General features: G+C 30.8%; 1 protein-coding gene and 1 long non-coding RNA gene across 2 annotated transcripts; both read right to left on the reverse strand.

The window, feature by feature from the left end:
* Positions 1-830: 830 nt before the first annotated feature.
* On the reverse strand, positions 831-2,303 carry LOC125874533 (uncharacterized). Its single transcript, XR_007447278.1, has 3 exons — positions 2,165-2,303; positions 1,862-2,021; positions 831-1,015 (listed from the first exon to the last, which is right to left on the reverse strand). It is a non-coding gene; the product is annotated as an uncharacterized LOC125874533 (long non-coding RNA).
* A 5,848-nt stretch (positions 2,304-8,151) lies between these two features.
* LOC125873607 (uncharacterized) lies at positions 8,152-12,310 on the reverse strand. Its single transcript, XM_049554501.1, has 2 exons — positions 11,047-12,310; positions 8,152-8,343 (listed from the first exon to the last, which is right to left on the reverse strand). Exons 1-2 carry the CDS (start codon positions 11,950-11,952, stop codon positions 8,152-8,154), a joined length of 1,098 nt encoding a protein of 365 aa, XP_049410458.1. The 5' UTR covers positions 11,953-12,310.

A 12,310-nucleotide genomic window follows, 5' to 3' on the forward strand; every position in this document is an offset into this window, starting at 1 on the left:
AATTAGTTCAATATTAAGTTGGGCAAACATTCATAATTTAGTATCCTTGTGCAAAGTTTATCAATATATATATTATAAGAAGGTGATCGATTATTATTACATAGATATTAAATGCACGACAGAAAATCTACTTGTAAAGCACAGTTCGTTGTTATTCTTTAAAAACTAAATGAATAAAAAAGTACTATTTAAAACAATTTGCTATAATTAACTTTGATTTTCATGGCAAAAATATATATGTACTATATACATGTGGCCATATTTATCCTCTTTAACCCCACAATTAATTACCTCTTCTTCTATGACAATGTTCTTTCATACTCTCAAACAACGGGACGACGATTGGTAACAACAAAAAAATCACCATTCCAATTAAACTCAACAAACTTGGCAATAACTTCGAAATTGCAGGCTTTAAGCTAGTGATCACAACATATATCCCCGTTGCAATAGTTATAACAAACATAACTCAGAACCCATCTGATAAGTTCCTCGATTTACCAATCTTCATATCTCGAATAAAACACATGAACTTTAAAGTGCAATAATACAACTAATTTCTCCCATTCCACAAACAACTTTACTACAGGCAGGTATTCATTAAATACTCTTCAATTGTTAATACCAATCATACATACAAATACATGTTAGCGAAAAGACATTGTGGCTACTTTCCCTGCACATTCGATTTAAAACAATAGGATATGAAATTTAGAAAAGTAGTGGCAGTAATGGATGGAGTAACCCCACGGTTGCAACGTATAATTTATAATGGACTTAAATTATATTGCAATGAGAAAATTACTAATTTAAACACATTATAGCTGCCAAATTTGTTCATTACATATTCATGTGAATGTCATACTACTGATTGTTGAACTGAGATACTTACATAGTTTAACATTTTCATATGTGGGAGTGCTAATTACATAGATTTACATACTATTTTAAATTAGACAAAAATATATGCATTTTTCATGCTTGGATCTTCTGGACCATCTTTGATCAAAATCACCTGTTACATTCAAAATGAGGGATTAAATGTCAGCACAAAATCACATTAAGTTATACATGATATATCTGTTAGCAAGTCTAGGATGTATAAATAATACAATCTAACTTTACAATAGGCACTAAACACAACAGCAAACAATGTAACGCTAAAAATCATATTTCTTGTTCAAAGAAAGCAAACAGAATTGAAAGCTAGCATCGGAAGGAATAATTGTGTGACATTCACCCCTCCCTTTGAAGAACCACATCATGTGTGAACTTTCCAAAGCAATGATTCTCCAAAAATCCTATTGATATGCAAGCACATTAAATAATAAATAATTCGTTCTGAATGAATAGCTAATGTTCAAACGTGGTATGTTCTAGGATAGGTTGCTATTAGAAAAGGAAAAAGGATCTGTAAATTCATCAAAGATAATACATATATAGTTGCAACTTGTTGCAAATTTGCAATCCCTGCAAAGGTAGGCCGAATCATAGAGAGAGGGGCTAATAAATCAATAATCTCCTAAAGGTTGTTGCACTCTTAACTTTGCGAATAAAGAGAGTAGTTGTGGCCTTCTTGATTACTTTAGGAGATAAAAAATGCTTTAATTCCTACAGAGTTATTCATCAACTTCTAAAGCATAGGATTGACTAATATGGGATGTTCTCCACTGATGACTTCTTAAATTATTTTTTCAGGTTTGCAGGAGATTATGCATTTGAATGATAGCATCAACAGACTATGCAACCTCACCAGAGAAAGAAGGAAAAGTTACTTTAATTAATGACAGTATACTTGTGGCAACTACAACAAATGAAGTCTATAATAATAATATCTGTAAAAAGATAACTTTTAACTAACCTGCTATCACAGGAGAAAATATTTTCAATTTCCACAAAAGAAGAGGAACACAAGGCATCCACATAGCAACATCAGAAGCTTGCAAAACACGGCATTCAATGGCAGCAGCAAAAGAGTGCAAAAAATGACCGTTTCGAGAACCACAACAAAAGTGTTCCAACTGCAATTCAAAACAATAAAAGATAATGTGTCTAGAGACTAAATCGAATTCAAAGAAAAAAAATTCAAAGATAAGTAAATCCTATTTATATTAGTCAATTGCAAAGATGAAATTATAAACGATGTATAAAATAATTTAAATACCTTTTAATTCTTTTTCATGGGAGGATTTTTCATTTCCATGCTAGGATATTCTTTTTCCCCTGAACTAAGATGTTCAATTGTGCGCTTTTTCGCATCTGTAACATTGACAGTCGTAGATGTCATTGGTTTATGAATTACATCTTGTTTCTCAGGTAAGACATAATGAATAATTTTTGTGTTGCATCCATTTTTTTTGTGAATAGCCTTTTCATTTGAATGTTGAATATCTTGCCGTTCAATTGATCTTCCACATTTTGGAGCGATAATGTTTCTTTCTGAAAAAAATGAAAAAAATTTGATTAATAATAACAAAATCATTAATATTTTATATTTTATATGTATAATAATAAGAAAATAAAGCGAACAGACAAATAGAAAGAGATTGAATATTTTTAGCATAAAAAAAGATGATCAACAACAATAAATATTAAAGTTGTTTTTAAAGGAAAATCAATATGTCTATGTTTATGTATTTACATCTGAACTGAAATTCAATATTAAAGGTCTTTCAACCAATCGGAGTTAACATGCAACAGTTCTAAAACGGCCACGCCTATTATGTACAAAGCGCTCAGCCAATGGGTAACCATGTGAGATGGATAAAAGTCAAAAAAATATATACAATGATAATATTTTTATAAAGAAAGTTGACTGTAAACAGCTAAGAAAAAGTATAAGTTAGATGCTGGAGAAAAGAAACACGAACATAAGATATGAAATTTTGATTGAAAAGAGTACACTGAACACTTTACAGAAGGAGACGTTGACCACATAATGTAAGAGATACACCCAAAGTATGTAAAGTTAAAACCTCTTTTAGAGTTAAGGCATGACCTAGAATCACATGTTCCTACTATAAAAGTTTTTACAACTTACATGTACATAAAAATAGATCTTTATTACAAATTCTTTCATGCTAGAGTTCTAAGCTTATAGAGTTGTAGTATCCTTTTCAAGTTAAGGAAGTCATATGTTCAAGAAGTAGGATGCAAGTAGCTCATAAGTAATAATTGCTAATGAAACTTTTTTGTAAAAAGATGGGAGTTTTATTCATCTGTGAGTTCACTTGTTTTTATATTAAAATCACTCTCAATCTACAATGTCTTTTGCTTTTTTTCTCAAATTTCTCGTTGTTCTTTTTTATGTCTAAAGTTGATGTCATTATTGTTTTGTCTTATATCTTCCCAATTTAATGGTTAAAGTGAAAACTTTTGTATGCAAGTGCCGTTTTTATTTATGGTTACATAGTGATCCTTTAGAGAATAACATAGTACGTGAATTTCTTTGAGTTAGTAATGTTAAAATAAGTAATTGATAATTAGTTTCGCTTAACTGTTATAAGCCAATGGGCAGACTTTATAGGAGATATTGAGGGAGAGTTGAACCTTGTGTTCAAGAGTAGAAATAAGAAACAATGAAAATACAAAATCACAACAAGTTCTTTGTGATTATTTGGTGAGAAAATAGTGATATGTACCTTGATGAAGCAAATTTCATAAATCTCTTCTGAAGTGAGGTGCAACATTTTCTCTGCAATTTCATCCGAAACAATAGCTGTTGCAAAACCGTTGTTGTCCTTAATAGTAACTTCAAATTGACATTTGTTTTGATAATCAATGAAAGAATTAAAAAATAATGGTTAGTTAAGACATTTATTTCTTTGAAAATAGAAAATAAATCTTTTTAATTAGTTATTATTAATTTTGAAGAAGAGCAAATATACCTAGGAATAAGATGTGTGGATTGGTGACAAGTTGTGCAGTAGATTTCCCTTCGGACGTTATATCTCGTGAACAATTGCTTACAATTTGTGCATGCCAACACACTATAGCGTTGATCCTTACTTGCAAGGGACAATTCAGCCTCAACATTAAATACTTGTCCCTTCAAATGCAATATACCAAATATTATTTTTTACTGTAAAATAAAAAAATTAAAAAAAATAGAATAATATACTTGTTGTTCTTACCGGAGGCTGTGCTTGGATGTTAGCCACAGATATAACCTCATCCTCAAATGGAATCAACATAATAGAGCCTATTGGAGTTGTACTTTTCATCTTATAAGCAACAAGCTTTGTTTCAATTGTTTTGATCCTATAACCAAGTAAAATTATGAAAATGTTTTGTAGAAAGATTAGGAAAAAAGAAATAAAAGTGAAATTTTAAAACTTTGTGATTCTAATAAGATTAAAGATGTGTTTTATATCTCAAAATATTTTGGAATTTCGATGCATTAAATAAAAATGTATATTACCACGTCCTTAATTCGGCAGGCTGTGGATATGGAGGATTGATTTCAATTGTTGTATTGAATTTGCTCGTCAAACCAACGAATCTATTCGACGTTCCTACGTGCATTTGAATATGTAATTTTAGTTTCATCATGTCATATATTTTTCAAAAAGGAAAAAATAAATTTATTTGCACTTTTACCTGTCCCAATTCTCCTAGCAAGAATGATCGGGTAATCATGAAGTTGGTTGAAAAGTTAACTCCCTCATGATCAATGAAATCCTCCCAAAGTGTCAGTTTTGTTGGTTTTTTCCTGCATATGATTCGAAGGATATTTTCAAATATTAAAATAAAGTTACAGAAGATATGTGATATTGTACAAACATTATAAATAATAAAATTCAAGTCAAATTATTAGTAACAAATACCAAGGATGGCCTAGAGTTTGTCTCAGTGTACTCTCAATTAGACATACAGCAAGATCAAATGAAGATAGACAAAGAAACTTGAGGACAGAACCAAGAACATGAAAAAGATAAGGAGGAACATTTGCCAAATTCCTTCCAGGTAGCAGTAGCCTCGGCTATTTTATTTTCATTGGGTATCATTGTGCCCATTTTTAATGCTGCATTTATACCAAATTACAAGCTAAGGCTGGCATTGAATGTGGCTGCAATGAGCTTGTGATTGTTACTATGTGGAGGAATTGGTACTTTGTTGAGCACAAGTCCTATGGTGAAATCTTGTCCAAGAGTTTTTTTGGATGCAGGATGGCTATGGTCATTACCTTTTGCCAAAGAAACAAGTCAGTCTAGCAGATTGGGCTTTACACTGTCATAGGAAAAATATTACCAAGGAACTTATGGATGCATATATTAAAAGGGAGATTATAAAAGAATGCTTGAAGCAATTCATCAATACAGCAGTCAGTTGCTTGTCTGATCACAGAACTGATCATCCTTTAATGGTTTCAGTGCTGTGGAATCTTGAGTATTGCCTTCAGTCGCAAAGTGATCCTGATGAACCTAAAATGGTGGTAGAACAGAAAGCTAATGATGTATATGCTATGCATACAGAATTGCTAACGGTTGCTGAAAAAGGTAAGGAGTCAGAGAAGCACACAACGTTGAGACTACTTATGGAAGGGTACTAAAGAAGACAAAGAATATCATCTTATTAATTGAAAAACTTCTTAACTAAGCAGAGAGCATGATGGACTGCGTTTACTAACGTACTGATGAAATGACTTTGGAGATACAATGGTGAAGATCAAAATTCAAACATATGGCCAAAGAAACCACAAGTGGTGCACTAATATAGTTTCCACAATTATGGAGTTGGTGTATGATGGTCTATACATGTATGGGTCACAAGCAGGTTTACAACCAAGAAGAGGTAAATAAATGGTAAACATATAAAGTTTACATGTTTGACAATATGTGACTTTTCTATAGTTTTTTTTTTTTTTTTTTTTAACTTAAATAGTCCTAGAGACATCTCTAATAAAAAGCACACCAAATTATAAAGTTACCTTTTATATCCGCAGGTTAAGGAGAATTTACGTAGCTCCTAGATTATGCTAGCTACACATCATAGAGGAATAGCTAGAATATCACAAACAATTATATTTCATTATGATGTTGATTAAAAGTGCCTCATCAAACATATCTTCTCAACTTCCCCAAAACTTGAGCTTCACATAAACGTTAGCAGCAAAGACTTCCAACTATGAACCACAATTGCTGATTATGCATGTCGACTTTCTAAGCTCCCACACTCCATCTAAATGATTTTGCACTTAAGAACTCCCAGATTCATTCCCTGAATCCACGACAGTCGGCTGAGGGTTCTTGTAATCACTGATCTGTTCGCTGTAGCGTTTCTTATCTGCCTTGGCCATGGCCTCAAAGGGTTCTTTCTATAGTTACCATTCAATTTGGTGATCAATTGGAGAATCTTTTCTCACTTATATATAATCTCATAGTCAGCTTAATGTTCTTTAGTGTAAGAGCAGTAATAATGTACTTCTATTCCTGCTTCTTTATGTTTGAGGGACATTCTTTGAAGTCATTGATATTTTGCTAACATAATCTATTAGGCCATCATGGCCACCTTTGTTTGAGAATATGCGCTAAAATAACTTGTTAAAGCATGAATAACAAATATATAGACAGTGTATTCGTCATAGACTCATAAGACATAAACAATTTATTCATTACACGGCAAATTTCGTATACAAACAGGTTTACATGTATGGGTCACAAACAGGTTTACAACCAAGAGGAGGTAAATAAATGATAAACATATAATGTTGACATGTTTGACAATATGCGATTTTTCTATAGATACCATTCAATTCGGTCATCAATTGGAGAATCTTTTCTCACTTATGTATAATCTCATTGTCAACTTCTTGGTTTAATATTTTGGTCATGATATATATATATATATATTACTACTATAAACAGATCTCTTTGTGCATTCCAAAAAAAATACAAATAGTAACAATATATATTTTCTTTTCTGCATTTAAAATTCTACTTATTAAGCAATTTGATAGTATTAAAAATTGCAGGTTGCATTATTGTGGAGAAAAATACTATTAAGATGTCAAATATTATTGAAGGGAGCACACAACACAATAATAAATACAAGAAAAGCTCTTAGTTAGCCACCTCTAATATTTTTTCCCAAATTTTAGTTTACTTGTGGTTTTTCATAGAAAGTTTGAGGAGATGACATAGGAAGAGGACTAGACCGAAAACAAGTAATTAGATATGAAAATAAATGATAAGAGCGATATGCTATATATATATATATATACTTACAGCTTGTCCATGACAATAAACTCTTGAATTCGTTTTCCAGTTGCAGTCTTTGTTGAAGGACTACCATTAATGACAATGGCAAGTACATCTTGCATTAAACAAAAATAAAGAAAGAATAATTAGATCAGGAGAAATATTATATTATATTAACAATTAGATTTTATTTGAATAATAATAATTAAATAAATTTATAAATACCAAATTCAAATTCTTTGGATTGATACTCAAAAGTGTTAAATGTGGTAAGAGTTAGTCGTGTTGGTGGTGGTAATGGATCCTCTGGAGGTTTGACCTCTTCAACTGGTTCAACAATGGTGTTTTTATCGAGTGTCCAAACGAATTTGTTAAGTGGATTTTCGTATCCAAGAGGTGGTAATTTCACATGTGCAACAGATACCAAGTAAGTCTTGAAAGGAGCAAATTCGTTTTCAAAATATGTTATATCGGTACTGAAAATAGTGGTCTGAACTTGATTCTCCTGTAAAAGAATTTGTAGAAAGTTTGATTAGTTGTGTAAAATTTAAAAGTTATCTTATTATTTTTCATATTATTAAAGTAAAATTATAAAATGATGGATTATTTAGTTAATGCAATTAAAGTTAGGTTTTTAAAATCAATAATATATTAATAAAAATAAATACCTCTTCATCTTGCAAAACTAAGACTTGGTATTTTGTGGTTTTATCTTTGTTGTCCCTTGGTCGACTTTTATCAACAACTTGGACTTTACAGGTCCAATCTTTAGTGTCGGGAGTGATCATATTGATGGTATATCTTTGTGCCATGTTGAAATATCTGCAATTAAAATACATTATAAGAGGATAAATTAAAGGTAAATGTATAATGAAAGCAATATTATAATATACATAAACAAAAAAATAAAATATATATATGAGATTTACCATTGCAAATTAAAGCACAAAGTTCAAGAAAAGGCTTTCTCAATAATTTCATTATAGACAACATTATATGTTGAATGATCATCATTTTCATCAATTATAGGTGGTCTAATTAATACTTTAACATTGTGAGAACTTGTTGCTCTTGATAAAGCAACATACAATTGTCCATGAGAGAAGACAGGTTCTCGTAAATATATACCAACAAAATCTAATGTCTGTCCTTGAGCTTTATTTATAGTCATGGCAAAACATAATCGTACAGGAAATTGTGTTCTCTTAAAAGGAAGAGGCAATTTTTCATCTTCTGAAGTCATGAGTAGTATTCGTGGAATAAATACATGTGTATTTTTAAAATCACCGCTAGATATTGTTGCACTAATAACATGAGGTTTAAAATCATTACATATTAACCGCGTCCCATTGCATAAACCTTCAGAAGGATTTAAATTTCTTAATAACATAATTGGACAATTTTTCTTCAAAGTTAATTTGTATGGAGGTAAACCAGTAGGATTTAAAGTGTGTAAGAAATCTTCATATTCACTTTGATCCTTTGGATCAATAGTTTCATCTATAGCAATATACACTTTTCCAGTGTTTGGAAATTGAGAGATCAACATGTCATTTATTTCATCAACAAAATCATTTTTAGTTGTTAGAATAGCACGAGAAGTAATAAACGAAGTTTTTGTACAACATGTGTATAAATCAGGATAAGTATTTCTAAAGAGAAGATTTAGAGATTCTTTTTCAGAAGTAAAAGGAATAATGAGGGAATGAGGAATTTCAATTTTTCCATGGTCATTTGTTTTTTCTTTTCCATCGCCAATTCTCATTAAATATTCACAAAATTCAGGATCTTTAGTTGCACGCATATTCTTCGATAACTGTAATTTTTCAAGTTGATTCCAAATTTTAGAACACAATAAACTTTCACGAATAAAATCTTCTTTTTTTCCACTACGAACAACAGGAAGAGTTTGTCTGAAATCACCACTAAAAACAACTATTTTACCACCAAATAACGTATTTGTTTCCATTAGATCTCTTAAAAGCAAGTCAAATGCTTCAACCATTTTCTTTTTTGCCATTGAAATTTCATCCCACACAATTAATCGTGCATCTCGTATTAAAGATGCTAGTGAACTTTGTTTACTAATATTGCAAGTAAAATTTTCATTGACATCAATAGGAATTTTAAATCGAGAATGAGCAGTTCGACCTCCGGGAAGAAGTGAAGCTGCAACACCAGAACTTGCAGTTGCTAAAGCTATAAATCCCTTGTGTCTTACTGTAGCTAATAAAGCACGATATAAAAAACTTTTACCAGTTCCACCAGGACCATCAATAAAGAATGCCCCAAATTTATTTGACAATACTCTATCAAGAATAATATTGTAAGCCATTCTCTGTTCAGTGTTTAATTTATTTTTTAATAATAAATCTTCCTCACTAACAATGATATTTCTTTCGTAATGAACTTCTTTAGCTTCTCTTGCTATTGATGAAGGTTTGATATATTCTGATATTAGTTCAAATTCATTAATGTCACGACCCATTGAATGAAGAACATCATTAAAGTAATTTAATACTTTATAACGTATTTCTCTTACATTTAAGTTTGAACTTTTTTTGAAATCTTCAGACATTGAATTTTCAAATCTTTCCCATAATTCTCTAGGATTTGTTGGATTATAATAAATCAATAACATAGCAAATAATTGTCTTAAACTGGATGGCATTTGATAACTTGCAGCTTCAGACATGCATTCTACCAAATTATTATCACAAAGTAATAGTTCTCTTTTTTCTGCAGCTTCTCTAAATGAATTATATTGTACTCCATTTACAGTTCGCAGATCTTTATATGATTTTGGCCCTCTTACGTTCATTAAAAGAAGTCTAAGATAGTATCTTTCTCCTTCGATTGGATGGCATGTCACTACACGTCCAATAACATAACCTCGTTTACGACGTGTCCACATTTTATTTGTTGTTGACCATACAAAATGTTCTGGAAATTCACGATATAGTAAATTTAGGTCTATAGCTTCTTTGTTTGATTTATTCATTAAAAAAAATTCAGTTAACATTGTTTTTCTTATCATGGGATTACTTGCAATTTTACTAATGTTGTCGGTACTTTTGAAGGAAACAAGTTGTTGTCCATCAAGATGTAGTTGTAGATGATATACACTTGGACTCATTTCGCTAAGAGGAAAAGCGAATATTCTCCATGCAGCTTCAGGTGGTGATACCTACCTAGTAGATTGATATTCTTTTATTTCATCTATCTCTAGGTTTACATCATTAGTCTGTATATGAAATGTTATTTTATCATGTCCTTTACAAATGTATTTATAAATGTACTTAACAACTTTTATATCCGAACAAATCTCTACATTTATATGGCAGTTGAATTTACAAAGTAAATATGGATTGTAAGGAACAACCCATGAGTTATCAAGAAAGTGTCCTCTAATTTTCACACTTTTTCCTGTATTTCGCCTTCTATAAATTGGGTATGAATTTTTTCCTTTAGTTGTTTGTTCTACAAACTCTTTAGGATACTTATTTTTACAACGTCCTTTTTTCTTCATACAAGAATTTGTTGGATTCAAATTACCACAAGGACCATGCATCATGTGTTGTGTAACAAGTGAGTATAAATAGGGATATATATTTTCATCTGGTATTTCAGCACATACAAATCGATCATATGCTTCTGGAGTTAGTAATTTGTAATTATCATTTAGTATAATAAGAAAATGAGCATGGGGAAGTCCTCGTTTTTGAAATTCTATTGTATACATAAATGCTGCAACTTTACCAAATATATGCCTTTTCATTATATTATTTTTTAATTCTTCTACTTTTGCTCTAAACACTCTACTAACCAGATCAGGCCTATTTTGTACCTCATCAGTTGATATAAGTTTTTCTTCTATTTCAGGCCAAGAAGGATTACATGTTATAGTCAAAAATATATCAGGTTTTCCAAAACGTTGCACTAATGCAATAGCATCCATATATCGTCTACGCATATCTCTTGGACCTCCAGTAAAGCTAAGTGGAAGTATGCGTTGTTTTCCTATATGTGAAGCTTCTCTTTCCCCCTTACGTAAAACATCCAAAATTCCATCTAATACATCAGTTCTAATTAAATCTTGATTAAAAGAAGCAAAGTCTAATCGTTGGCTTTCAATTTTTATCCATTCATCTACTACATATTGTTGGAATAATCTTCCAGCATGTAAGACTATATTTTCATCATCTCTTATTTGAAGTTTGTAACAATAATATTCACGACAAGAAATAGTGCCTCGTTTGTGCTTTTCTTTTAGCATAACTTCGGCTTCCATGTTAAGCAGTCCATCTATTGAACACATATTTTTTATACTTGGTAGTTGTTCTTGTTCGCAATATACTTGTGTTGACGTTCTTGAAGAACACTTAATTTTCTTAATACCACAATGCCATCCACCTTGACCATATGGAAATAGCAATGGATATTGCAATGGATCATAACAACCGTAATAATAATTTACCAATTGACTTTTATCACTTTTTGTATATATTCGAATATGTGGTGTAGGAATAGAATTAGTAATATCTTGTTCTACCCATATTCCTGCAACTTCTGATACTGTTGGTAAGTTATATATACGCTGATCTAAGCCAGAATCACACTTAAGTGCAATATAAAAATCAGATAGTTGTGGAACATCTACTAAAGATTTTAAAAACATAGAGTATGGATTAATTTTTAATATTTCCATCAGAGTTCTCACAACATACTCATTTAATTTATTTGAACATGCCATTCGATTTCTTAATTCATTTTCACTATCAAAGAAATATAATTGAAGATTTTTTCCTTTTTTATCGGTAGGAATCAAGTCATTGATGAAATGATAAATCTGACCTTGAACCCGAAAAGTATAAATACCATTATTATTTTTTGCTAATTCTTTGTCATAAGTTACCCCAAGAGATGTGAAAGCAAATATATTATTGTACGTTCTAATATAAGTTCTAAAATGTTTTGATAGCTCTGTATTTTCCAAATAAAGGTTTTTTAATTCTATTGGAATCTCATGTGAAGTTAATTGAACAGAACCATTGCTACAACAAAATGCAGGCGGTTCATATTCAAATCTTATGGCTTTACAAAATTGACAA

Source organism: Solanum stenotomum, chromosome 8, assembly GCF_019186545.1.
Source record: "Solanum stenotomum isolate F172 chromosome 8, ASM1918654v1, whole genome shotgun sequence".
In the NCBI taxonomy this organism is placed as follows: Eukaryota; Viridiplantae; Streptophyta; class Magnoliopsida; order Solanales; family Solanaceae; genus Solanum; species Solanum stenotomum.